Raw genomic sequence first — 27,301 nt, forward strand, 5'->3', positions numbered from 1 at the left:
GCAACATAACAAGGGGGTTGTAGGTTGCCAGAGCAACACACAAAGCTAGGCCGGCGGGAGAGAGGTAAAGGAGGGAGTGAAAAACAGAAAGAGGGAAGTTATATCAAAAGTTAAGCCTGTGAAGGACAGGTTCAATTTCTAACAGTGCAAAAGTTATAGTTCTTAAAAAATGTATAGTTCCTGTTTTTTTTTTTTTTTTTTCTTGTGGCATGGTAAACTGAGCTCAAGGACGTAGCTTACCCTCAGCTTTATTTACATTGTGGTGAAATGCCTCCACAGTATTGATTTTCATTAGAAAACATGAAAGATTGATGGAATTACTTGGAACATAACATTTAATAGTGAAATATGATAAAATGGATTATCGAAAAAAGAAAACGTGTAGGGCGGGACTTGGTTCCATCATCAGTTGTTGTTGATTGGATGAAGGCAGATCTGAATGCAAACTTATGGTCGATTGTAAGAAAGGGGCGTGGTTTACACAGACTAAATGATTGGAGAAGTCCGGTGTACATCAGCAACAAGTCTGTTGTTTCACCAGAAGATTGTGTTATGACATTTTGATGTAATAGCTGTCCGAATCCACATCTCTGAGTTTTCAAGAATATATCAATTAAAAAATTCACTCTTTATATCCCTTTTGACCACTGCAGAGCGCTGTGCGGTTGCGCTTTGCTGTTATTTCGATGCATTTCTAGAATTTCTTTAAAATGCTGGCAAGTATTTACGAGAGCAATATTTTTAATCACCACTGGCAAGTATTTACGAGAGCAATATTTTTAATCACCACTTCAAACAAATTAAAATAAAAGCACGTGAATATTTGAATGGGCTGTTATTTACAGCAGCATTTATTCTTATCATACTAAGCATATGACATTTTATGTACAGCATACAATCATGTTACAGACCACGTGAACAGTGCGTTCCCGATCACAAAACTCTCCCATCCACCATAACACAATCACAATCCAAATGCACGAGTTTTAGGTTTTATCCTGTGGTTTTATCACTGAGGTGGCCTGCACATTTATTTTGATGGATTTGTGAGAAACAGGCAAGGGCGCCTTACATACGTCATGACCAGACATTACCGAGTCTACCGGGGCAGATCCATGGATCCAATAGTTTAAAACTTCAGCAGAGTACCCGCCTTTGCGGAAGTAAATACTTGTCAATCGAGAGTGGCAAGACTCTCAAATAATGAAATGTATGAGAGTCTAGTAAGACCAGGTTTCACATGCCATAGAATAGAAGAACAAATTTTTGTGTCCCAAAGAATCGTTTTGTGAATGGTTCTTTAAAGAAACATTTAATTTTTTCTAACCATTTGATAGTCTAAAGAACAGTTTTGCACTACATGGAACCTTTTGTGCAATGTAAAGGTTCTTTGGATATTAAAGGTTCTTCATGGAACCATATACCCTTCCAAAGAACCATTTAAGAACCTTTATTTTTAAGAGTGTATTCAGAAAATAGATTTTTCATTTTATGCTGACAAAGTGTGAGGGAACAAAACAACCAATAACCACTTTTGAGTCTTTAGCATTAAAACTGTGTGTGAGCTAAAGTTAATCATATTCAAAGTTAAACCAGGTCATGCACAATTGTTCATTCAAAGCAATGAGGACAAAAAGAACAAGCTGCTTTACAAACAAAGTTTGAACTGGAACCATTTCAGTTTTTCTCTTTTTTTCTCTTTAAACACATTCTCTCCTTCAACACACCTTTGTTGCAGTTTCAGACTTGATGTTAAATGATCTCTCTCTGTTTTTCTCAAATGTACTTCACTTCTCTGTGCAAATTCTTTCTGTGCCATAAAAAGCAATAACTTCACACATTCTCATGCTCATGCACGATACCTGCGGTCAATAGGATTTGAGAAACAATATTGACTCACTAGGTAGACTGCTGTTTCTCTCGGTCCACTATTTACCTCAGTTTTACTGAATGACTGCCAACAAGTTTCCAATTCCCATCTCCTTCCAGTGAAGGGGCAAGTAGCAACACATAGCTGTGGAATAGCTCTTTTTCACTCACACACCCTTGTCTACCTGTCCTATTTACCTTTAACTTTGCTTTTCACTGACATTAAAGCACCACTCCCCTTTCATTCTCCTGTACTTGTGAATGTGAACCTATGGTGTTTGAACTTTTTAAGCTAATGACATTTCTTTTTCTTTCCTCTTCCTTCTTGACCTCATTGCCTCTGAACGCAGGGTTTAGTCTGTTAACACACTAGTCTTTATGTCTTGCCTCAGGACATAATGGTATATTGCTGTAGTTCTACTCTGTAATAATGCGATCTTTTAACACTACAAAGGTGTCCTACTTTCTATAGGCACTAACATCAAACTCAAACATGGGGAAAAGCCAACACATATGTTTAGTTATTTTAAATATAGCTAATACAAGAATTGCGACCCAAGAAAGGGTTAACAAGGTAAGTCCTGTTGTTTCCTTAACAACAATATTAAATTTCATATTCCCCAAATCCCTCCGTTCCTGTAACACTTTTAAAAAAAAAGTCTCTCAGAGGTCCGCGTCGAGTATCATTTACAGCGGCACTGCCAGGTCACGGGTTCCCCGCTTTACTCGCTCCGGATTGGACAATTGCCTCATGAAATATTTAAAGAAGCACCTGACTTAGCGCTGCCATTGGACGCAGCTAGTGTAGTTATGTAAATGAGCACCTGGTCGTGTTTGCAAGCCCTGAGGGGAAGAGAAAGAGGTCTAAAGCTAAGCGCTTATGAGCGCGCGTAGAGAGAAGCACTGATTGAGAAATAAATAAGGACGTCCGTGTCACTTGCGCTCGCAGAGGAGTCGGATTTAACAGAACATTCCTACTTACAAACGTTTTCGAACGTGGGACGTGCAACTTGCTTTCTTTCAGAAACTTTCTGCCTATCATCTTTTTTTTCTTTTTCTTTTGTACTGTTTATTCATTGGAACTTGTGTGGCTTTAAGCACATAAACATTGTGTGGCACTATATTTACCTAATAGTATAAAAACAACCTGAACAAAGTGAACAACACGGATTAAAAAGAAGAATCATTTGGAGACGCTTTCTTGTTCTGTCACACTTCTAGGTGAGTGATCAGAAAATACACCGATAAATGCATGTAAGTGTAGTTTTATTTATGGTTTGCAAGTTGTCAGACGTTACTTTGCCGCCTACTATATCGTTTTAAGTACGAAAGGCACTGTCGATTCTCGGATTGCGACTGTCAAGTGTTGTTTCGACCGCTGTTGGAAACACATGCGCCTTTCCATTAAACTCTAGTTGTTTTAGATTGCTCAAATGTGTTAAGTCGTCGCGCGAGTAAACTTAACCGTCTCTGTCTCGTGCATGGCGGCCAAGAGTCTCGGAGTGTGTATGTGAGGAGTTTGGACGTCTGCCACCGGGAATGCGCTCGGTCTGCTGTGGATCGAGTCGTGCTGTTTGTTTGTGAAGTTGTTATTCACACCCGCTCGCCGAATTTAAGTGGTTCCTGTTTATGATACCTGGAACCCGGGTTTGATGCCAACATTTATTAGAGCAAATACTGTGAAATCGCTTTGAAAACTGCTGTGGGTCATTCTGGTGGTATATTTACCCACCTGTGGCCCCGGCATTACGCGTCAGTAGTATTTATGGGCTACCGCAATCTTGCTTTTAACTGTAATTGCAGAGCAGTCTCCAAAACACTCAAAAACTGACGAGTCATGGTGTCAAAACTAGATCTATGCAAATGTCTTTTTAGACCTAGGCTATTGCACTGTGTTTTTGCTCTTTAAATTATTTACAGTTTAAATAATGATCTACCACATTAACTAATTTAATCACAAATAGTTTTTCCAGCTAAGAGAGCAGGTATACGTTTTACTTCTTTGATAGAAAAATGAAACAAACTGCATGCCTTTTTTTGAGATGGACACAATCTCTCAGAGGGACAAACAGAATTAAAGCTGCGAGCAGCGATGACGGGCCCAAGCCGGTGGCACCGCCACCCCGGTGGCATCAGCTTAACTGTGCACAGCAGGCCATTAGGCATTTAATATGGGAAAAAATAAATAAAGGGACTATGTCAAAGTCAATTGAATTCACCTCATTAACTGCAGCAACTGGTGCTGCTATGACCAGGAACCACAACACTCACATCTCTGAGATCAATTACATTTTATTCATTAATTTTATGTCAGATGATGTCAAATGTCAATTTCAAATGAGTGCAGAATACTGTCCAAATGCTGAAGTTGTATTATCCTTACACTTCTCTTAAAAATAAATTAAGCCAAATCACAGAGACCGCAACAATGATTTTAATATCAGTGTCAGGTAAGAGTAATATGCGTGCATAAAATTTATGGAATTATTTTATCATTAAATAATTAGTTTAAAGAGGTGTCATACGTGATCTTTGCAAACACAGCACATGACCTTCTTTAAAGCCCATGTTATAGAAAACAATTAAAAGTATTGGGACATCACTTTCAATTATGTGCAAATATATTTTTTTGCAGCTCAAAATTTTGTAAGTTCAGAAGACCAGTATTTAATTAAAGATATAATATATGTTTTTGTTTTTTACTTATTTTTCACAATAAAGTGATATATATTTGTGATAGCCTATGATATGAAAGGGTTAAATTATGAAAACACAAGAGAAAAGGTGACACACACACAGAGTGAGAGAGACCCCCTCCACACACACACACACACACACACACACACACACACACACACACACACACACACACACACACACACACACACACACACACACATAGTGATCCTAAGAGAGGGAGAGGGAGGGGGGAGGGGGAATGACAGACACAAAATCTAAACAGTGAGAGATCATTGTTTTTATTTCACTGTCTGAAAACACTGTTTTGCAATAACAACAATAGTTTTATCTTCAAAACAGTGTTCCCTAGGACATATCCAACCTGGTTACTAAATAAGGCTACACTTCCAACTTCTGGTTATTCTATATACCGGTAGCTCATTGGTTATAATTTTTGTCCTTAAACATTAATCTTCTCATTTTTAAGTTACACACACCAATTACTTTTTGTTGAAAAAGACAATTAAATGTGTTTTTTCCTTTGTTAGTAATTTTTTTTAAATATTTATATGTTTAATAATTATTTGTATTAACACAATTATTTAACTAATTATATAAAACAATATTGTCAATGCCCTACAAATAAACTGGTTTTATACATTTATTTTTTTATTCAAACCCAGAATAATATGTTTTATCCTTTAATGCAGGCCAAAGCACAGCATTGAGAGGTAATCTTTTTAGCGCACACACACACACACACACACACACACACACACACACACACACACACACACACACACACACACACACACACACACACACACACACACACTCATGTCTGGTTCACTATCTTTCTGGGGACTCATAGACGTAATGGTTTTTATGCTTTACAAACCATATATTCTGTCCTCCTGCCCCTACCCCTAAACCTTCCCATTTCACAAAACTTTCTGCATTTTTACATTTTCAAAAGAACTCATTCTGTATGATTTATAAGCTTTTGTACCCATTGGGACCTCAATTTAGGCCCCTACAGTGACATGTGTCCCCATGAGTCTGTGTGCATTCAGGTTGAAGTCCCCACCAGGCTAGAACAACACACACACACACACACACACACACACACACACACACACACACACACACACACACACACACACACACACAGTAGTAATGCTGAAGTATGCTGCAGGCAACTCAAATCAGCTCAGCCCATCCCCCCATCCACAACACCCCCCTTCACCCCCCCACCCCTGCCCCTGCCCCTCACACACACACACACACACACACACACACTCATGTCTGGTTCACTATCTTTTTCTGGGGACTCACCATAGATGTAATGGTTTTTATGCTGTACAAACCATATATTCTGTCCTCCTACACTGCTCCTACCCCTAAACCTACCCATCACACAACTTTCTGCATTTTCACCTTTTCAAAAGAACTCATTCTGTCTGATTTATAAGCTTTTGTACCCATTGGGAAGTCCCCATGAGTCTGTGTGCATTCAGGTTTAAGTCCCCACCAGGCTAGAAAACCATTCACACACACACACAGAGGTAAGGTTTTTTTTGCTTGAAAACTTATACAATATTGCCCTCTACTGGTCATTTAAGTGAGAGCATAAGTGTTGAAAAAAAAAAAAAAAAAAACACAGTGTGATATAGAGAATAACCAGCAGGTGGGAGTATAGCCTTATTTATGAACCAGGCACTTGTGTTCTTATTTTGTGTTTTTTAGGCTTTTGCTACGGGACCACCGTTTGAGATATCCAATAACCGTTCGCATTTTAGCATCTTCTGTATATTTACTTCATGTTGTCCGAGTTTGGAGGAGATTGAATGAATCGCTTTTGAGGAGAAGGTAAAAACTCAGAGCTCGCTTTGCCACTTCTTGTTATCTTCCAACCAAATTATCTGACTTCCTGTTGGTCAGAGCTAATGACTGTAAATTAGAAAGTTGTCCGGCTCGAAATGTACAATATATATACCGAGTTTGGTGAATGTAGATAAAACTAACCCCCCCACTTTGGACAAAAGTGACACACTTCCTGCTGCCAGTTGGTGGCGCTATAACTTTGACTCACAAAAGTCATATCCATGTGATCGGCCTCTTACAACGAACACACAGCTGAAGTTTCATCAAAATGAATTAATGTATGCAAAAGTTATAACACACTTCCTGTTTCCCTTTTCTCGCCATAAATTTGTCTCTTCGCCACGGCCAAACCGTTCGAGGTATCAAAAAGTTGCTTGCAATTTAGCATCCTCAGTGTCTTGACTTCATGCTGACCGAGTTTGGTGCTGATCGGGTGAATCGTCTAGGAGGAGTATCGCAAATTCCAGAGCATGCGTTTTCCGAACAACCCATAATAGCTCACTTCCTGTTGGGCTGACACATAACTTAGAGCACGAAAGTTGTTCGGCCCGATGAACTCTATATGTGTACCGAGTTTCATATGTGTACGTGAAAGTGTGTTTCATTTATAGACCCCGTTTTCAGACCCCACTTTAGGGGGCGCTGTCGAGCCCCCCTGCCACGCCCGGGTCCCAGCCTCAGCCCGGCCCTGATGGCCGCGCATTCTGATGCGTGTGCAAAGTTTCAAGAGTTTTCGAGCATGGGAAGGGCCCCCAAAATGCCCAAATAGTCGGGTTAAAATAATAATAATAATAATAATAATAATAATAATAATAATAATAATAATAATAATAATCCTTAGAAGAACAATAGGGCTCTGCGCCCTTTCAGGGCTTGGGCCCTAATTAAAAAGCTGGTGATATGACTTCTGCTATGTAAAAATGCTGATATGAAATCAATTGGTTAGTCTACTACACATTTGTTTATTTGATATCTCTGTGTAAATACATCTTTGGTTAGACCTTTCAAACCCAATGGTATACGTTTTTGTCATCAATTTTAAGAGTGGGATTAGATGGGTTAAATAGCAGTGATTTTAGTTTTTTAGCTCTTTTTAACAACTGTTTGAGAGTGGCGTGTTTGAAAGGGAATGTGGCATCCAGTTGTAACAGTCAGATCTAGCCTACATCCTCTCACCACCACAGTCCATGCGATTCGAGCACAACCCTGCACTGCTATGACGTCCAGGTAGATGAAACGCACTGTCATGGCCAAATTGGTGGCTAATGCATTTTCATTCATACATTTTCTTACAGTCTGTTTACTCCTCAGCAAGGTTGTAGGTGGACCCTCATTCTTCCTTTCCCCCCCAAAAAATCTTGCATTTCCATACAAAGTCACAAAAAATCAACACCATGTTAAGTTTTCTCATGAGATCAGTTTGGATAGTTACGACCACCGGAGGTGACTTCAGATCCTTGTAAGTCCTAGTGGATGGCTCAACGTCAAGAGAGCGACTTTGCTATCTGTTGTTATGTGTACCAGAGTCATTGCAAACATTAGAAATGACAATTGTCAATGCCTTGGCAATACACTGCAATGCCTGCCATGCCACTAAAGCACATTTGAATTGACTTTCTAAATCCTAAATTACGTGGCCATATGAGAAAATGTACACTTAAATGGACTTTTGCATTACAAAAAGCAGAATTAATTTCATGAAGCATGGATGGAAAATTAGGCTATTTAGTTACACATTAGTACATGTACTTACTATAGTAATAACAGTAAATTATTATTTAAAGTAACAAACCCTAAACCAAACCCCACAACTATAGTTAATTAATATTACTCTGTAAGTAATTTCGTAAGTCAAAGTCACCTTAAAAAAAGTGTAACCGTAAATTATCACGGTAACCATAGTGCTACAGTTATGGGATTTAATTGAGACAGTCATAATTTTTCCATCTACTTTATTAGAGTAGACATTTTTATTTTAAAAGTTTTATGAGAGGTTTCAATGGGAGGTTTAATATTTTTGAAGAGGCAAAAGAAAATCCAGAGTATGCGCAAAAGCTATGAAGAGATGCTAATGAATGCACCATGAAGCTGAAAATTCACCCATCCCCCTATTCCATCTTTTCCTCTCTCTCTCTCTTTGTTTAAAAGGGTTTTTTGGGACTTGTGAAGACACAATGAAAAGTGAAATGAATTGTGCTGTGTCACCAAGGGAGGGGACAAGTGCCAAGAGGGGTACAGAGGAATGTGTGTGTGTGTGTGTGTGTGTGCTCAGCAAACATCTCTGAGGAGGTCAAAAGCATGGATCTGAGCAGTGAGGGTTTTAATATGAGTTTGTTTGTGGAGAAGTTACCCAAGAACTCTTTTCTGGAGCGTCATACTCGGGAGATTTGGCTCTATTTAAATGCAACGAAAAAAATTATAAATCATTTCCTTTACATTCCTCGTTTTTTATACGGGTGGGTGTACGTTTTTATGTGTTTAAGCTCACAATGAAATGTTTTTCATGCATCTTTTAAACCCCTTTGTCTCTACAACCATATTTATGTTAACAACAGGGTAATCTCTGACTAGTGTGTAGTGGCTAATGGTAGAGGGATTGAAGGAGAATTGAAAGAGAGAGGGAGAGACACGGGTGGCATACAGAGTGGAAATGTGTTCTCAGTTGGAACTAACATCAGACGTCCCGAGTCTTGTTTCATCTATTAAATTGTCTTTTGACACACCCTATACTTCTCTCTCTCTCTTCTCTCTTCAGTCCACATACCTCTGATGCTTTAATTCATCCACCTGAGCAATCTGTCTTACTTCATATCACATTCTGTTCATCTTCTGTCTTCCATCACTGTCTCCATGCTGTCCCATCTTGATGTTAGAGTAGCTATAAATCATTTATCCGTACATCCATTTATCTTTCCATCTATCAGACAGTTACACATCACGGTCTCTATCTTCAGTCTCTTTTTTTTCAGCTCCTTTACAGTGCTGTGGGTGTTTGTGTGTACTGTATATGTGCTTTCATCTAGGGCTACTTAATTGTGGAAAAAATCATAATCACGATTATGTTGCTCAATATTGAAATCACAATTATTTAACACGATTATAGGTTGGTGATATGAACAAAGACTTATTTCATGATATGAGTAATCTATCAATAGTCTATCTATCATCAATCTATCATCAGTAAATTATCAATATTTCAGCAAAAACGAATACTAGGTTAATTAAGGCACATGAACGTCCTCAAAACAGTTACAGAAGACTAGTAAATACAATAAGAACAACAAAACTAAATTACAAACAAAACCTTTAAGTAGTTTGTCATGTTTTTATAGAAGCCCATTTCTGCTACAAAAAGAAGAAAAAATCATGCATTGATAAATCATAATTATTACAAAAAAGATGAAATTATGAAAGTCATAATTATGACATGACGTCATCATTACAAACAAATTCAAGCTTTTATGTAAATGTCATAATTTAGACTTTTTGTTCTCCTAATTAGTCTTGCTTTTTGTTTAATTGTTATAATTATGATTTAACAAATCAAGATTTCTTTTTTTCATATTTGGTGAAATGGGCTTCCATATCATTTATAATTGTTTCCTATTATAAACTTGATGATACATTATAAATGAATTCATGATATTTGTGATTTAAAAAAAAATATTATTTATTTATTTTATTGATTAATATGAAATATATATATAATTTGCTTATATAAAGCATGATATCCTTGTATTTTGATGGAATCAACTTTTATCTCCAGTATTTCAACCTAAAGATTTAAAGGTACATTTTCAAGGATTTTCTGCCTGTTTTTTTGTTTTTGTTTTTTATTCATCATGCTCCATATTGTGTGCTGTTCACATATTACGCATATAGCTCCTCTGTTGAAGCTTGGATCATTAAAGAAATCAATGTTCAGATCCTTGGCCTGTGTGTATGAATCACACTTATATAAGTGTTCTGCCTTCATTAATAACTTACTTGAAGACGTAACCACAAAGTGAAACATTACAGCCGGATCTGCACATGGCAGCCAGCTTTATACCAACTCACTCGCTCAAACCCGCAGGGGTGAGCAACAAACTAAAGTGTTTATCCAGATTTATTCATACGGGAAGAAATGATACATCATCCAACACAAAGTGGACACACTGTTTATATTATGTCGTTTTAATAGAGGAAATCACACATTAGCATGTCCTCTAGATACATTTTGCAGGTGTATGAACCTAAGTGTAATATGAAAATGTTTCCGCAACTGCTGTTGGGCTCGTTTTGACTCTAGTAATTACTCATGGCTTCAAGTAAACGTAGACAAGCTTTTGAAAGTTGTTTGTGAAAACAGGAACATTCAACATCAAAGCTGCAGGTTCTGTACATCCCTTCTTTCCGTTGCCTGAATCTTGATTGCCGAGCAGAGGAAAACCATGGCGACCATGACATCACTTCTCACTTCAGCTTTGTTAAACTTATTAAACAGTTTTCAGTAATCCTCCAGACATCATCTAGATATTGCATGTACACTCTTCTGTTTGCTTATTTTTTTTTGAGGCATTTTTATACATTGTAATATCTGAATGAATCAAATCAACAGTCCAGGTATGTCTCATGCAATCTGACGCTAAGCTCCAGGTGATGGTTTAGTGTTGGTGTGGTTTTCAGCATAAATCAGTGCTGTTCAAATTGCTGAGCTTTACATCAAGCCTTTCCGGTTGACCTGTTCAACTGTTTTTCTTTTCACTTTTGGCTTTTCTACTTTTTGAGAATGCCATTCTTTCTTGTATTTTCACCCGCTTTGAATTATTATTAACTCTCAATCTAAAGACCGGCATTTCATTCTCCTTTTCATTTTTCTTCAAGGTCCAAATGCGCATTACACTCTAAAAACTAATACTATGATTTACTCAATTTTTTTGGTGAAACATTTTTACACTAAAAAAATTGAGTAAAGTTTAAAGCAGTGAAATCAATTATAGACACCATAAGAACTGAGTAAATGTAAGTAAAAAAATTAAGTAGATCTGAGTAACTGCATTTGTTACATTAACAAATTCAATTGAGCAGAAAAAAATGGGTAAAAAGCATTTAAAAAACAATATTTATGACTAATATGAACTGTTTTTATTTATGAGTATTACTAACTTGTATAGTATAACTTTAATTCCCTCTAAACCTTTGTAAAATACTCCACAGTCCACACAAACAAACTTATACATGACATGGCCTTTATTGTCGACGAGTAATGTTACAACAATAACGTTACAGCATATATTACTGTTTTGACATGTAAAGAATAACAGTTATTTTACAACATTTAAACTCATGTAACAAACATTTTAGAAGTAAAAATTAAACATTTAAAAGTAATTCAAGTGTAATCAACCGGTCTGTTATCCCATTTCCACCGTATCAGCGCTGTTTCTGGAGCCTGAGATGGGCTAAAGTTAGCGGTCTGCGGGTGGACTTTGAACTTGAGACCGCTGTCCTGCGTTTCATTTGTAGCTGAAAGATGCTGCGAGGCGCCAGACTCCATAACCTGACAATAAACAAACAGTGCCCAGTTTTAATAAGATTTTATCATCCAAATTCATTATATTCATTATCTTTACGAATAAAGTTGTGTGTTTTGAGCAACACAGCAGGCGTTTCAAAGACCAACGCCACACGTTAACTTAAGGTGACTCAAACTGTCCCTGTATGCTGTTTTGAATTAAATAAAATGCCTTTTAGCACAGTAATGATTATATAGATAAAACAAAACATACAAACCTGAATTTCACAGAGGAAATGCCCCAATTCTGCGACGCTGAGAAGAAGAAACTGCTCTGGTGACTGAGGAGAATTCAAATATCCGCTCACTCAACCGTCGAGCTGTCGTCACGTCAGAGGGTGGGGGAGGGGCGCATTGTTTTAATCGAGTAAACTTACTCAATTTCTTCAGTGTGTGTTAAATATTAATAATCTTGATTTTAATTAAGTAATATTTATGGTTCTTGGAACAGATCGGTTTAATTCTCCATTCTCAAATATTTTGAAATATATTTCACAAATGTATTAAGTATATTTAAAATGAATAATTGGTTATTCGAATACTAAATTATTTTAGTGAAAAAAACTTAAATATAACTTTAAATTTTAGACAAAATTAATTGTTGGATTTTTAGTCAATTATTTTGGTATGTTTAACTAAAACCATCAAGTAAATGATATTGAGAGATTTTATTAAGTTAATAAAGTTAATTATTACTGTGATATTTACTAAGCCACTTAATTATTTTTTAGAGTGTAGCTCAGTTGAACAAAAGAGCTTTATCACACTTTTTATCTTCGCTTTCATGGGCAGTTTACACAACGCAGTATTCAACTAAAAGCCATTAATTTACACGACAACTTGTGTTTTCAGGCCCCCCAAAAAATGCTGATTTTCAAAGTGCAAATTTTTTAAATTGTTACCATTAAATGGTCTCCGTGTAAACATCAAAAATGTGAATTTGTGAAAACACATCATGTGCTTGTATATTTTGTGTGTGGGTGGGGGTGGGGGAGTCAACAAGCTTAGCCTGGCCCCCCTCATTTTGGAATCGTATCGCACCAAGCAACTTTTTGAAAGGGCAGTTTTTACAATAAAGAGTAATTTATTATGTCATAACCAATAACCAATGCAGAGAAGCACAACCGCACAAGTACAAGTAATGTTAGGGATGTCCGTTTAATGATTGTCACTGCGTTCACTCAAATAGTTGTAAAACACAGGCTATAATGGTTGCTACACACTTGATTATTGATAAAATAAGCTCTCTTTAGACACATTGTGTTGTGTTTAACTTCTCACCCATACGCAGCAGTGATACTGTAGATACATTTTTCTGACTTGACTACTTTGATTTCCGTTCAGTCATTTTGTTCATTTAAACATACTAGTATTTAAAATGTATTTTTTCAATGGCTAAATTTTCAGAACACAAATTCTCACTGTAACCTCGCCCCCAGACGCAAGCGGTTCTTACTTCTAGCCCAGCAATGTTTCGGAGCTACTTAAGAACCACTTTTTCTGGTTTGGGGCTGGTGCTTTGGGTGTGGAAAGACAAAGAAACGATTTGAAACTAGCTCTGCTCCAAACAAGCACCAGTATTAAGGAGTCATGGGTGTGTTTTAGGTAACATGTAATAAACCAATTAGAGTCTCATCTCCCATTCCCTTTAAAAGCCAGCTGCTCTTGAACCATGGTGAAATTTGCGAATGGAAAGACTGAACGTTTCTCCAGAGAAGAATCCTTTTTTTTAAATATTTGAAAATGTTTGTGTGCTGCTGCAATAGTGCAGTATTTGTAAGTTGCCTCAAAAATAGAGAGAGAAATGCACCCTTCACCTTGGTAATTAATTTTCAATTACATAATCAGAAAGTATTTGTTTTCGAATCGGTTTGTTTAAAAGTAAACATTTCAAGCTTTCTATATTTCTCAGGTCTGTCAGACATGAGCTATACGCTGCCTATGCTGAGTTTCGGTTCATTTATGTGAAGTGCTGCAGTCCAGGGAGACCAAGCAGAAAATGCATCATGTTTGGTGTCTTTTTTCTTCTTTTTTTTTTAACAAAATCACAACATTTTGCTGTTATTGTGAGTGTACACAAATAAAACCTCCATGTCATTAAGTGCTAGACTTCAGCTTCCACACTGCGTACGAACACTTGGATATACGGCTAATAATAACGCACATTTATCTGAGGTTAACGGTAGCGCAAACACCCATGCAAAATAGCTGCTATTACATTTGTCAATTTAAAAGCTTTATTTGATGTCGGTTGATGATAGAAAACGTTTGGATTTTCATGCCTATCACAAGGACCCACCGTTAACCTGTTCCTCGTGGACAGCATGACTTTACAACTTACTGTGGATTTTTCTTTTTGACAAACCAACGTATAAATTCTTGGTCGACTAAGCCCCTTCTTGATGACTATTTTTTAGTCGACAATTAGGGAGCAGCCCTAATTTAATATAAAGGATTTGTCCGTGATTTGGGAATGTGCTTTGACCATTCGTGTGCTAACAATCTTTAATAAATAAAAACGTATGTATCATGCCAACTTTAACCAGATTATTTGCTTATGAGCAATGTGATGTGAGTAGATTCAGCAACTGAACAAATGCGGCTGAAGCACCAAAAAAAAAATTTTTTGGTTTGGGACTGAATTATTTTGGAGGGCCAAAATCATTGAACGAAACAGTTAGTGACTTCTAAATGATCTGTTATGACCTTCAGTGGCTATATTGTGTAGACAACTTTGAAAAGCTAAAACAGGTAAACATGCCGTCAGTGTGGATGCACTTCACCACTGGTTCTAGAGTAGCAATATGTCACATTTGGTTGGCTCATTGCCAAATAACTGTTAGTTTATTACCTGTGAACAGTTCAGTTACCCAAATTTAAACAGTGGAACATTATTTTCTGTTTTAGTTTTGCGGATAAATGAAAACCTCAGTTTGACTGTAACTTTCTTTTTGGTGCGCCAATAGCTGTAAGTTTTAAAGAAAGTCATTGTCATTCTTCTCACCTTATTAGCATTGCACAGTAGGTGAAGTTGCAGTGGTGGAGGGATAGCGATGGGAAAATTGCCCCAGGCATGAGTTAATGCTGCTAGCATTTCCTTCTGTCATGACAGGATTAGATGAACAAGTTTCACCCAAACTTTAATTTTCCACTGCATTTCAAAGCCATCTTGTCATGTAAAAGGTCAGTCCTTTTATAGAATGTTTTTTTTTTCTTTGTTTTTTTTATTTTTTATGAAGCACATTCTGCTATTCCAAGGAATATCTGACCTCACAAATGACTTTTCCTGATAATTGGTAGATCAAAACAGATGGTTACTTCTAAGAAAACACATTTCTTATTTTATGAGCTCCAAGATGAGGAAACTAGGGTGATGTTCTCTGAATATTGGTGCGTGGAAAAATGGATTTGGCTTTCTGTTTAAATGGTCTGGGTGTATTGTGGGAACTGTCAGCTGTGAGTGTTTGATGAGGTGACGAGATGAATCAGGCAAGTGCAGAAATCTACCTGGCAGGTCAAGGGCATATAATGTCTTCTGGGTGAGCTTTTCATGTAAATGAGGCTTTAAGGCTTTAATCATTTTTCCCACCCAAGATTCCCGTAAGACATTTCTTTTTTTGTAAAGTGACTAAACCTTCCTGCTGTTATTTAACCTTCACTGCCTTTGTTTTCTGCTTGTTTCACTCTTGCTCGCTCTGTCTCGTATGTCCTTTATCTGACTCTTTTCCTGTTCATTTAGTGAATAATTCTGATTTACTCTTCCCGTTAGCTGCAAATTCACAAGTTAACGGTCATCTTGTCAGGATTGCCAAAAGAATAGCGCATCCGTGCGAATGAGTCGGGCCGGGGACTGACGCACACCTGAGTCATGATTTGGCATGCCAATGGTGTGTCCAAGTGTAAACACGACCCTTCATTCTTCAAAACACTGCTGCTGTTGGATAGCCAACTTCAGAGGCGGTGTGGTCGGACCCTTTGAGTTAAAGAATCATAGGTCAGTTGTGCGCTGAGGAAATTGCCTTTTATCTGATGTTTAAAGGGAAACATCAAAACAATGGAGCAGAGGAAGCTGAGCCTCCTCAGCACGACCATTACTCATCGATTCTTTCTCATGCCAGTGTGAACTCACACATCGTATTAAGTTATTCTCCGCAGATTTGGACAGACAGTGGTTGGAAACTTTTCATCTGCCTCACTGACTCACTCATAGCCTCACATACACACAAACTGTGACAATCAACACTGTTGTTTAAAACTGGACACCACTGTACTCTATCAGTGTTGTATATCAACACTATGATGATGTTGTAATGTGATTAAATAACAGTAATGCCATGTAATATCCTATACACTTTACTTAAAATCTTAACTGGGATTTGTCAGAGACTGAGCCTAGCAGTCAAGGCATGAAAATGTGCCTTGAGTACTGTGCATGAAACTGTGGTTTATATTTATGAGACCCAGGTTTTATTCATCTTGTTTTCATCTTTTGTTTTGCCATTAGGTGCTGTGATCATAAAACATAATATAAATGTTCACTGTTATGCAGATGACCTACAGTACTCATCACTGAGTTCTAAGGATCTGAATAGTCTGGATGTCCTTCAAGCTTGATTAACTGACATAGAAAAATGGGATGGCCTTACATTTTCTGCAGTTAAATACAGAAAAAAACTGAAGCTGTGATTAATTGGTCAGAGTTTAAGTAAAAATCTGATTGACCTTGCTTTGAATTTTTTTTAAATATTAACCAGGTAGAAAGAAATGTGGGTGTTTATTTTGATTCTAATTAAAACTTAGAATTTAATTTAAGAACCTGATTCAGTCCTGTTTTTATCAGTTAAGAAACATTTCCGCGTTGAGGCAGTTTTTAAATTTTAATGAAGCTTATTTATGCTTTTATTCCCGTCTCCATTATTGTTATCCTATGTTTTCGTCTTTGAATAATCACACTTTATCTTGTTTACAATTAGTGCAAAATGCTGCAGCCAGATTACTGACACAAACTAAGTAATTTCATCATATTACACCTGTTTTAGCTTCTTTAGGTTACCTGTTTATTTAAGGGTTGATTTTAAGATTTTATCGTTGACATATAAGGCTTTGGATGGTTCGGCACATATTTAACTGAGCTCCTGAGACCTTATGAAGCAAGAGGTCTGAGGTCATCTTTTAACACACTGCTGGATGTTTGATAGAGCATAGTTTGCCAATTGATATTAGAATCTGAATGTGTGTCTGTTTTGAAATGTCATCTGAAAACTTACTTTTATAGACCAACACAGTCTCACCCCTACTCGTCAAATGTCTGACGAATGGTCAAGGGACCCTGACGTCAGCTGTTGACACAGGGTACCCCTAAATCGTAATTTTTCGACGTACTGGGTAATCCACTGATTTCAATGAGAAACCTTGGGCGTCATATACAGACGTGTTGGGCATGTGAATGTTATCGTCATAATGGACATTATTTTGTTATAATTTTTCCATTATGACATGTTGGAGTGTGATTCTCAATTTAATCAGCCAGCATAATTATATTTACATTTATTTATGCTATGATACACGTTTGACAGTAGTCAAACCCCACCCCGCCCTAAACCTACCCATTTGCGTATTATATGATATAAAACACAGACTGTAACAGACAACAGGCACACTTTATTGAAAAAGTCCAACTATTCCGAGGCCAAACGATTGAATTTAGCAACCCGATCTCACAGATTTCCGTGAAATGAACACTGACCCTTAACTGGGCCAAAAATCTGTGGTAGTTTCACGGAATCGCCGAAAATTCCGTGATGGGTTCACGGAAGTGATGCCTATGTAAATCAATGACGGGCATCATCCGTGGTCCACACACGGATTCCCTGTTCCAACACCTTATATTCATCAGTTTGATTCAGTCAGCATAATTTATTTACATTTATTTTTCTTTTTATTCAGATACGTTTTGAACATGTAACTCCATCCCTTCCCTAAACCTACCTATTTGTGTATTATAAAAAACAGGATATAACAGGCAGATACACAGATACAGCAGGCACAATTTATTCAGAAACTACGAAAATCCCCAAAAGCGATCAGAAACGTCGAGTCCATCCGGCGAATATACATTTCAAGTATTGCCGCTGGAAGAAACGTCACGTCAGGTTTGACAGCATTGGCTGTTGTATGTCACGTGACCAATTGCGTCATTACGTCAGCTTTGATTGTGAAATGCCATTGGCTCTCGTGTGTCTCATGACCAATTACGTCATGCTGAAGAGTCGTTTGTATCATTTGAATGAGAAATATAAACGAGTGCGTGTGTGGAGCGTGATCATAATTTCAACGATTAAAACATTAAGATCAACTACATGAAGATATCGTATGAATTCAGAAGACTTGGAATGCAATATGAGTTAATACTTCTATACTGTTTCTAGTCCGTTTTTGCAATAAATAACTGTGACTGTACATTTATTTGCCTGTTATGTGTTTTATATTGTTGAGTGGGTAGGTTAAGGGTAGGAGTGGAGTTAGTTGCTCCGAAATATAAAAGTAGGCTATAAATATTCCAAAAATCATGTCTACTTTTACAAATGCAAATAATTAAATGTGTGTTGGGAATCCGTGTGTGGACCACGCATGCTGCCTGTCATTGACTTACATAGACATCACTTCCGTGAACCCATCACGGAATTTTCGGCGATTCCATGAAACTACCAGATTTTTGAGTTAAGGGTTTAGTATTTAGTTAGGGTTTAGTTTAGTATTCAGTGATGTCTTTTGTGTAGTTTTGGTTTTGATACTTTATATTATATTTTTTTTCTTCATGTATTGTGTATAGCTCTTAAAATAAAATAAAATAAAAATAGGGAAAGAAAAAAACGCATTTAGCTGCAAATCTGCAACAAATTTTTTTTTTTTTTTTCTGAAACATGAACGAGTCATTTCTTTGTGAATTTCACTCGTTTGGTACTTTGAGAGTTGTTTTCACTTTTATAGTTGGTCTCTGTCCTAACCCGTAGGGGGTTAAACAGTGCAGATGGAGTCATGGAGGTGAAAGTCAGCAGTGATGATGTGTTTCATGTATTGATGATGTGACATGTATTGAAAACTTCAAAGGAGTTTGCCCTACGGTTTGTTTCCTATAGGGTTATAGACTCAAAAACACATTTGTGAGATCTGCTTTATCAGCAGTTCTAATACGGACAGTTTTTGATGTGATTGTGTATGTGTATGAACTTGCTTCAGGCCCTTCAGGGTTTTGTTAAATGGAGCTGAACTGACAAATTTGCTGTGTGAAACTCCCCAGAGCAGAATCACACCCAGAGTGACCTCAGCTGTGTCAACTTGAGTTATGAGTCTCATTGTTACTGTATAAGGTATAGGGGATCCTGATTGACTTGTGATGTATGCAATGAGTCATTTAAGTGTTTAAGATCTTCATCTGTTTAAACTGAACACAGTACATAGGGGCGTCATTCCAGAGCGTTTCCTATATGCCTCCCACTGGACCAGTTCCACAGAGGAGGTTAAGCTCATTCACTCACTCCAGCAAGGAGACGTGAAGCTAATGCTGCTATATCCAAAATGTTTTTCTTTGCAGAACATGAAATGAGAGTTTATAGGGGAATTGAAAGATCAGATCAAACTAAGCTAAACTAAATTTGCATTTACTTTGAGTGTACAGCTATACTCATTTCATGAGTTTTAAATTATCCTAATGTTTTTTCCCCCTTCTCCTTTGTACACAGGGTCCTTTTTTGTCACATTTGCCCATAGCAAGCTACATATTTCTTACAGACCAGTAAACTATATTTGATACATTTCTGAATGTGTACTAATGATTATCCAGCCATATATATATATATTAAAAAAACTCATACAAAAAAAACTAATCTTATTAGTGAAAAAAGTACAGGTCATTATGTCAGATCAAAGGCAAGTCAGTTCATTCGGTGGTCATGTTTAACAGCCCTGAAGTGAGGATTTCTAGCCATTAAGTACCTACAGTATACAGCGTTTTTCTTCAATAGGGAAATAAATCTACATGACTGTTTATCGATTTTAAATCAGAAACAAAATAAAACAACATAAAACCATACATTTTGCTTCAGAAGAAATGAATGTAGACAAACACACTATTAGCTATTAGCTGTAAGATGGGACTTCCAGATGTATATACATTAGCTGCAATATTAAATGTTGCAGTTATTTGTGTGAGAGAGAAAAAAAGCCAATTCTATTTGTATTAAATGTGCACTTGTCACTACACTTGCAGATATTATAATATCGATGACATAAAAGGCTACATAAGTGTACTTAAAGAGTACACTTCATGACTGATTTGCAAGGTATGAAATGAATTAAAGGAACACGCAGACTTTTTGGGACTTTAGCTTATTCACCATATCCCCCAGGCCCAGAGTTAGATAAGTCCATACATTTTTATCTCTGTGCGTGCCATTACTCTGCCGGACCCACCAGCGCTAGCCTAGCACAAAGACTGGAGACTGGAGGTAAAAAGCAGGCGCAATGATATTACGCAGCGGCTGAAAATAGTCCCCAGTGTGCTCTCTGTGCAAGCAGGTTGTCACGTTGGTTATGTTGACGGAAGTTAGCCTACTTTCAGGGGCTGCGTAATATAATTGCATCACTGCATCCATGGTACAACAGCAAAGTACATGGATTATTATGCAGGAATGAAAGTATAATCCCTAGCCATAACGGTCTAGAAAATTGCAACTTTTAGTTTTCCGTCGGCCTTAGTGCACAATGTAACTATACACATCACAACATGTAAATAATTTTGTCACTTATTGAGCAATAGGTTAGATGGAGCCGTTTACCTCCAGTCTTTGTGCTAAGCTAGGCTAGCGGTGTGTGCGTGAGAGTTATAGCCGTACAGAGATAAGAATGGTATGGACTTATCTAACTCTGGAGGATACGGTGAATAAGCTAAAGTCACAAAAAGTTTGCAATGCAGGTTTCTTTAACATATTACACTTTTAGAAAGTGTCAAATTAAACTTTTTCATTTATAGTCGTTTCGATTGTGTTCTGGTGTGCACACTTATTTTAGTTGACTAACATACATAATAATACATACTACTAAAGCTCATAAAATTTTGCCCAGCAAAAAAAGTTGCTGTTTAGATTTAAATAGGCAAATGCAGAGTCTATGATTGGATCATTATTGCAGTGATTATCATGTTTCTAGCATGTCATATGTTTGGCAAAATTCTTCTAACTAATTGATGGAGTGTGTAGCACACATCATGGCCATATTCCAGGATGACAATGTCAAGATTCATAAGTCTCAAACTGTGAAAGAATGGCTGGGAGGGAGCATGAAGAATCATTTTCACTCATGAATTGGCAGATCTTCAATTCAATGAAAGTCTTTGGCATGTGCTGGAGGAGACGTTACAGGATGCTTGACTCTTGTGCTATGTCAATACAAGATTTTGAACAAAAACTGTTGCACCTCTTGATGGAAATAACATCAAAAGGTTCATTCATTTTTGGTCAAGTTCTTGTTCTATGCAATTCCAAATACCTCCTGCAATACCTTCTTTTTCACAAGGGTTATTCGCTTATTTATAATAGTCAACGTTTTATTTTATTTGATAAGGTCACACAATTGTTTTTAAAGTTTGACTTGAATGATGTAATGGTGCAGTTCATAATAAAGTTACCGGCCAAATGGCGACTACCTCTATTTTCTTTTCTTGCCAAAGTCAACTTTTACTTGCATTGGCATTTGGCAAGTGTTACATTTGGACCATATTCTCAGTATTTTGTTCTCTGTCGCTCTCTCAATCCTTTGGATTCGGTTAATTAAAACTGCTGATGGGTTGCTAAGGTTACGCAACAGCAATTGCACTTATTGTCAACAGACGTGAGAGGATTCACAATGCCAACTGTAATAAACTCACACTTGCGTTACAATAGCAAATTATTTGGCACACAAACTGATATCCACCCCTCCTGTTTTTCCTGGGTTTTGGAATCACTTGCAGTCTGTGTGTGTTGGCCACCGCCTGTCTTGAGCTCAGGACAGCTGCACTGGCTGCTACACACACACACACACACACACATTATGTTGAATATGACATACACACACTAACCTAACACACGGTCCATTAAGCTGGGTCTATTACATGCATGCCTCGTCTACACCTCTTTTCCACACCTCCTTTCAGATTCTCCTCTTCTCTTCTACTCTCTTTGTCCTTGTGTCTGCACAGCTGTGCATCAGCTGTCTGTCTCTCACAAGACCCCAGAAGCAGCGCTGTCACTCTGCACGGGGACAGCTGCCACCTCACACACACACACACTCTCAAGAGTCCCCTCATTCCATAGATTTGTGGGACACGCCGCTGTGTAAAACACATACAAACACAAATCACATTCACATAGAGCATGCTGTTATGGGGATGAAATAACTGTAATGCCAGATGATAGTGGAATAACAGCATGGGTGCTGTGTGTGAAAACTGTATCCTGTAAACGCATAAACTGTTCAAAAAATTGAAGGTGGTACGATTTTTTAAAAACAAAATGTTTATAAAGAAGACGTATGCTCACCATGGCATTTATTAAATAAAAAATACAATTGTGAAATATTAAAATAACTGTTTTCTAGTTTAATATATTTTGAAATGTAATATATTCCTGTTATGGCACAACTGAATTTGGTGGGGTTGGTGAATAGAAAGTTCAAAAGAACTGCATTTGTTTGAAATAGAAATATTCTGTAACATTTATAAATGACTTTACTGCCATTTTTCTCCTATATAGAATTTGTCAGTTAAAAACTTTGATTTGTGTGGTTTTTAAATGTACTGAAAGAACCTTAACCTCTAAACACAAACCCCATATCCACAGAGAAGGGGTGACGTTAATGGAAAAGATGGCGTGCTGTGCGATTTCGTTTTCTACATGTGGCTTTTGGATTGACAGTATGTTGTGTTTGGGAGAGTTTCTCAAACTTGATAGACCACCAGTGTAAATGAAGTGATATAAACTGCCTTCATCAAGAAGTGTAGAACAGTGGAGATTCTAGGGCTGGTTCGAATGCCATTTTTTTTAAGCTTCGGTAGTAATTAACACCAAATATTCGCAGGGAAGGGGCTGAACATTTTGCTCTCTTATAAAGGCAGGAATCTCGAGAAGCGGTGCGCCTCACGCGGGCAGGGCTTAAATGCTTCGAGAACGGACACTGCACTGGTGATACAAAACACACACGTCCCAGTAACAGCTTCTGAATTCCGCAGTAGATTCATTTCGATTTATATTGACGGCATTAGGCTTGCTGTGATAGTCAGTGTTATCGGTCAGGCATAACATCGGTTACATCACTTCGCCACCCCTTACGTTTAGATTTGTTTAATTGTAATACAATATTACTATTAGAGAACAGGCACTACAAATAAAAACTGAACGTGTCTGCCCAATACAGTGTGAGCTGAACTAGAGTCGGACAGAACTTACATGCTATCACATCATAAATGAGATCAAATTTGACCTCCTAATCAAATGGACAAAAACCAGCACATTTCCACCAAAAGAGAACCACATAGAACAGCATCGTTAATCAAATTGATGCTGCCAGGTATCCCTATAAATAACTAATATTAATTTAAAATAAAGTAATATAATCATTTTCTCTCTCTTCCTCAGGTATGTCTGTTGAAGATAGTTCAACTCTGGACAGGTAACCAGGTGTCACTGTTGCAATGGCAACACAGATGCTGCCGTTGTTGCCTGCCCTCCTTACTGTCCTCCTTGTTTCCTGGATAGCGGCCCAGGATTTGGATTGGCATTTTGACACTGGTAAGAATGCTCTTAGTTGTCATGCATCACAATGAATTCACAGTTTCTTTAATCCGTCTTCTCTTGTGTCTTTATACTCTTCTAGTCCATAGTCTTCCTCTTTTCTGTTTGTTGAGGTTTCTGATGTGTTTTAAATGCCTGTGAAATATTTCTGTGGTCATTAAAAACATTATATTCATGTCTAGTCTCTGAATGAAGGCTTTGGATCCGTGTGTATGGGCTGCAGTGTTTTTCTCCATGACCAGTTTCTGATAGTTAATCATGTAATAAGCTGGAACGTCTGCACTCACAGCTTGCCAAAGACAGAGAGAGAGGAGGGGTGAGGATAGTGGGGGGAATTCACTAAAATGTAATTAATACTGATAGACTAAATGGTTTTTTTTTTGCACACACTACGGATTCACTGTTATAATTGAGCTACAGTGGATTTTTTGCTGAGTATACGTGGCATAATGCTTTTGTACGATTTCAGTTAAGTTAAAAAGACAAATGACTGTTTTATTCCAATGTATTACTGTTTGTATACTTTGATTGCAGCATTTGGAATTTCAGAATTCATGTAACTAAATACATGTAGCCAAATACACTATATTGCCAAAAGTTTTGGGACACCTGCCTTTACATGCAAATTAACTTTAATGACATCCATGACATGTCTCTCCACTGCTCTAGATTCCAGAGGTGGCATGCTTTTACACCACTGCATCCAACGCTTTGCATTGCATTTGGTGATCTAAGGCTTGAATGCAGGCCATGGAAACACATTCCATGAAGCTCACTACGCACTGTTCTTGAGCTAACCTGAAAGCCGCACAAAGTTTGGAGGTCTGTACCTATTGATTCTGAACTAGTTGGCAATTTCTGCACACTGTGTGCCTCAGCATGTGCTGACCCTGTTCTGTGATTTTACGTGGCTTACCACTTAGTGGATGAGTTGCTGTTGTTCACTATTGCTTCCACTTTGTTATAATACCACTAACAGTTGACCGTTGAATATTTAGTAGTGAGGAAATTTCACGAATGTCAACCTATCATGGTACCACGCTTTAATTTACTAAGCTCCTGAGAGGGATCTATTATTTAACAAATGCTTGTAGAAGCAGTTTGCATTTAGCCTGACAAGCCAGACCCACATCAAGATGTTTGGTCTGGAAACTCACCATAGACAGGGCTCAATCCGAGGCGCGGGATAAACGGTTGTCTTTCAAACTTCCTCTGCACACGATAGGATAGCGCTACACCAACCAGAGCAACGAAGGTGAAACAGAGCTTGTTGATAGATTAAACATTCACCGTATCTGGTCGGCAAAACTCAGAACACAGAAAACGACAGCACACATCTTCCCTTTTTAAGAATGACTTCAGTGCCGTTCTTTGTTCTTTTCTCAGAGAAAAACTTAACTCCAAGTCTTCCAGAGTCGTGGTCAAAGCTGATTCGAAAGACCGCCATTTGCCAGTTTCTGTGTTTACTAGAAGCACTCGGCCGTAGTCATTATGGCCCCGCCCACCGACTCTATACACGATGTGATTGGCCCGGCAAGAGTTTGGCGAATACCGCTCAGAAGGGTTTTGAGTGTTGCTAGACGACACTCGCGGGCAGATTAGATTTGCTGCTGCTAAGGTGCGTCTAGATTTCTAGGCTAGTTTGCATTACTATGTGCTTGTTTTTTTACACATGTGGCCATGTAACTGATTTGAACACCTGAATTAAAATATTTGGATGGGTGTCCCAATACGTTTGGCAATATACTAGTGTATCTTTCTTTGTGCTCTTAAAGGGATAGTTCACAGAAGTTCAGCAGAAGTTCAGCAGAAGAAAGAAAGGCATACAGGTCTGGAGCAACTTGACAGTGACCTAATTTCTTTGTGTTCTTATCTTAATTTCTTATCTTGTCCATAAAAAAAATAAGAAATTTGTCACAAATAACCTTAGACTCGCAGGGGAAAAGTTCAGAAGAGGGGTTAACAGCAGCATTTATAGTGGCAAAAAGTGCTCTTGATTTTGACAGTTCTTTTCCAAAAGATATGAAAAATATGTGTCCTTTGCTTTTTTCACCCATTTCTGATATTGATTCAGAAAGGGGTGCTATCTTTTTCTGATATTTGATATAATGTACAGCACCTTGGTCAACAATTTTTTTAATGGTGCTTTATAAACTGAGTTGAGTTGAGTTGAGTTGAGTTGAGTTGAGTTGAGTTGAGTTGAGTTGAGTTGAGTTGAGTTGAGTTGAGTTGAGTTGAGTTGAGTTGAGTTGAGTTGAGTTGAGTTGAGTTGAGTTGAGTTGAGTGAGTGGGTGAGTGTAAGTCTGTCAGGTAATACAGTGTGTGCTCATGTAATCCAGTCGATTTGCCATTTTATTCCAACCATTGGTCAGAGGCTTTCATAAATATTTAGTTTTTATATGGTTAGGTTTCAACTAATGTAATGCTCACATTTTCACTGTGTGTTAGTTAGAGCTGTGATCTAGTGACCAACTCACAATTTCTTTTTAGGGTTCTTTGATTTATTCAGGATTAAATTGAAATTGTCTTTACCTTTACTTTAACTTTTGATTTAATGCATCCTTGCAAAACAAAACTTCCTGACTAAAAAGTTTTACAAAATGTCCTCAAAAATGTTAAACACTCTAACTCTTTAAGACCCCCTGCGTTAGGGAATTTGCCACCGTGCAACTATTGATTTTAGTGAGAACAATGTGTTTGAGAGAGAGAGAGAGAGAGAGAGAGAGAGAGAGAGAGAGAGAGAGAGAGAGAGAGAGAGAGAGAGAGAGAGAGAGAGAGAGAGAGAGAGAGAGAGAGAGAGAGAGAGAGAGAGAGAGAGAGATGAACTTGGAGGTGCAAATAGATCAGGAGCAGAAAATGAGTGTATTCGTGTCACAGAGGCCATTCATTGTCAAAACTAGAGAGCATCTGCTTATAATCTGTATAGACTGTAAAACGCAGCTCTCATCTGCTCTGTATTAGCTGGAGATAGTGAGAGACAAGTCATAGAGAGAGAAAGAGAGAGTTTGGAAGAGAGAAAGTATTTTACTGGCAGCACGTTGATGATGTAATGAAATGGGCACCTGTCCATTTGTGTGTGTGTGTGTGTGTGTGTGTGTGTGTGTGTGTGTGTGTGTGTGTGTGTGTGTGTGTGTGTGTGTGTGTGTGTGTGTGTGTGTGTGTGTGTGTGTGTGTGTGTGTGTGTGTGTCAGAGAGAGATAGAGTAAGGGTTTGCTGGCTGGGCAGGGTTTGTTTTCCAGCCATTGCATTCTTATCTCATGACTCACTTTACAGCAACTGAGTACATCCCCCCCAAAACCTCACCCATCACCCCCAGCTTCAGCACACACACTGTGACAGGCACACCCTCTGAACTGACACACAGGCAGGACTGACATGTGATACGTGCGGATGATTTCAACACTGTGTTTGTGCCAGAATTTTTCTCTACTGTCCTCATTTCATCTCTTTATTTCCCTGCACTACATCTGTGAGACATTTCTGA

At 37.8% G+C, this 27,301-nt stretch overlaps 1 protein-coding gene across 3 annotated transcripts in view; it reads left to right on the plus strand.

The window, feature by feature from the left end:
• The first annotated feature begins 2,722 nt into the window (after positions 1 to 2,722).
• Positions 2,723 to 27,301, plus strand: part of ddr1 (discoidin domain receptor tyrosine kinase 1) — a 47,647-nt gene continuing 23,068 nt past the window's right edge. For all 3 annotated transcript variants that reach the window (XM_067448843.1, XM_067448845.1, XM_067448844.1), the window contains exons 1-2: positions 2,723 to 3,090; positions 23,662 to 23,814. In XM_067448843.1, the coding sequence (XP_067304944.1) occupies positions 23,718 to 23,814 (97 nt within the window). In that variant the 5' untranslated portion in view covers positions 2,723 to 3,090; positions 23,662 to 23,717. The remainder of the gene's footprint in view (positions 3,091 to 23,661; positions 23,815 to 27,301) is intronic.

The sequence above is a fragment of the Pseudorasbora parva genome, chromosome 7 (genome assembly GCF_024679245.1).
Source record: "Pseudorasbora parva isolate DD20220531a chromosome 7, ASM2467924v1, whole genome shotgun sequence".
NCBI classification, from domain to species: Eukaryota; Metazoa; Chordata; class Actinopteri; order Cypriniformes; family Gobionidae; genus Pseudorasbora; species Pseudorasbora parva.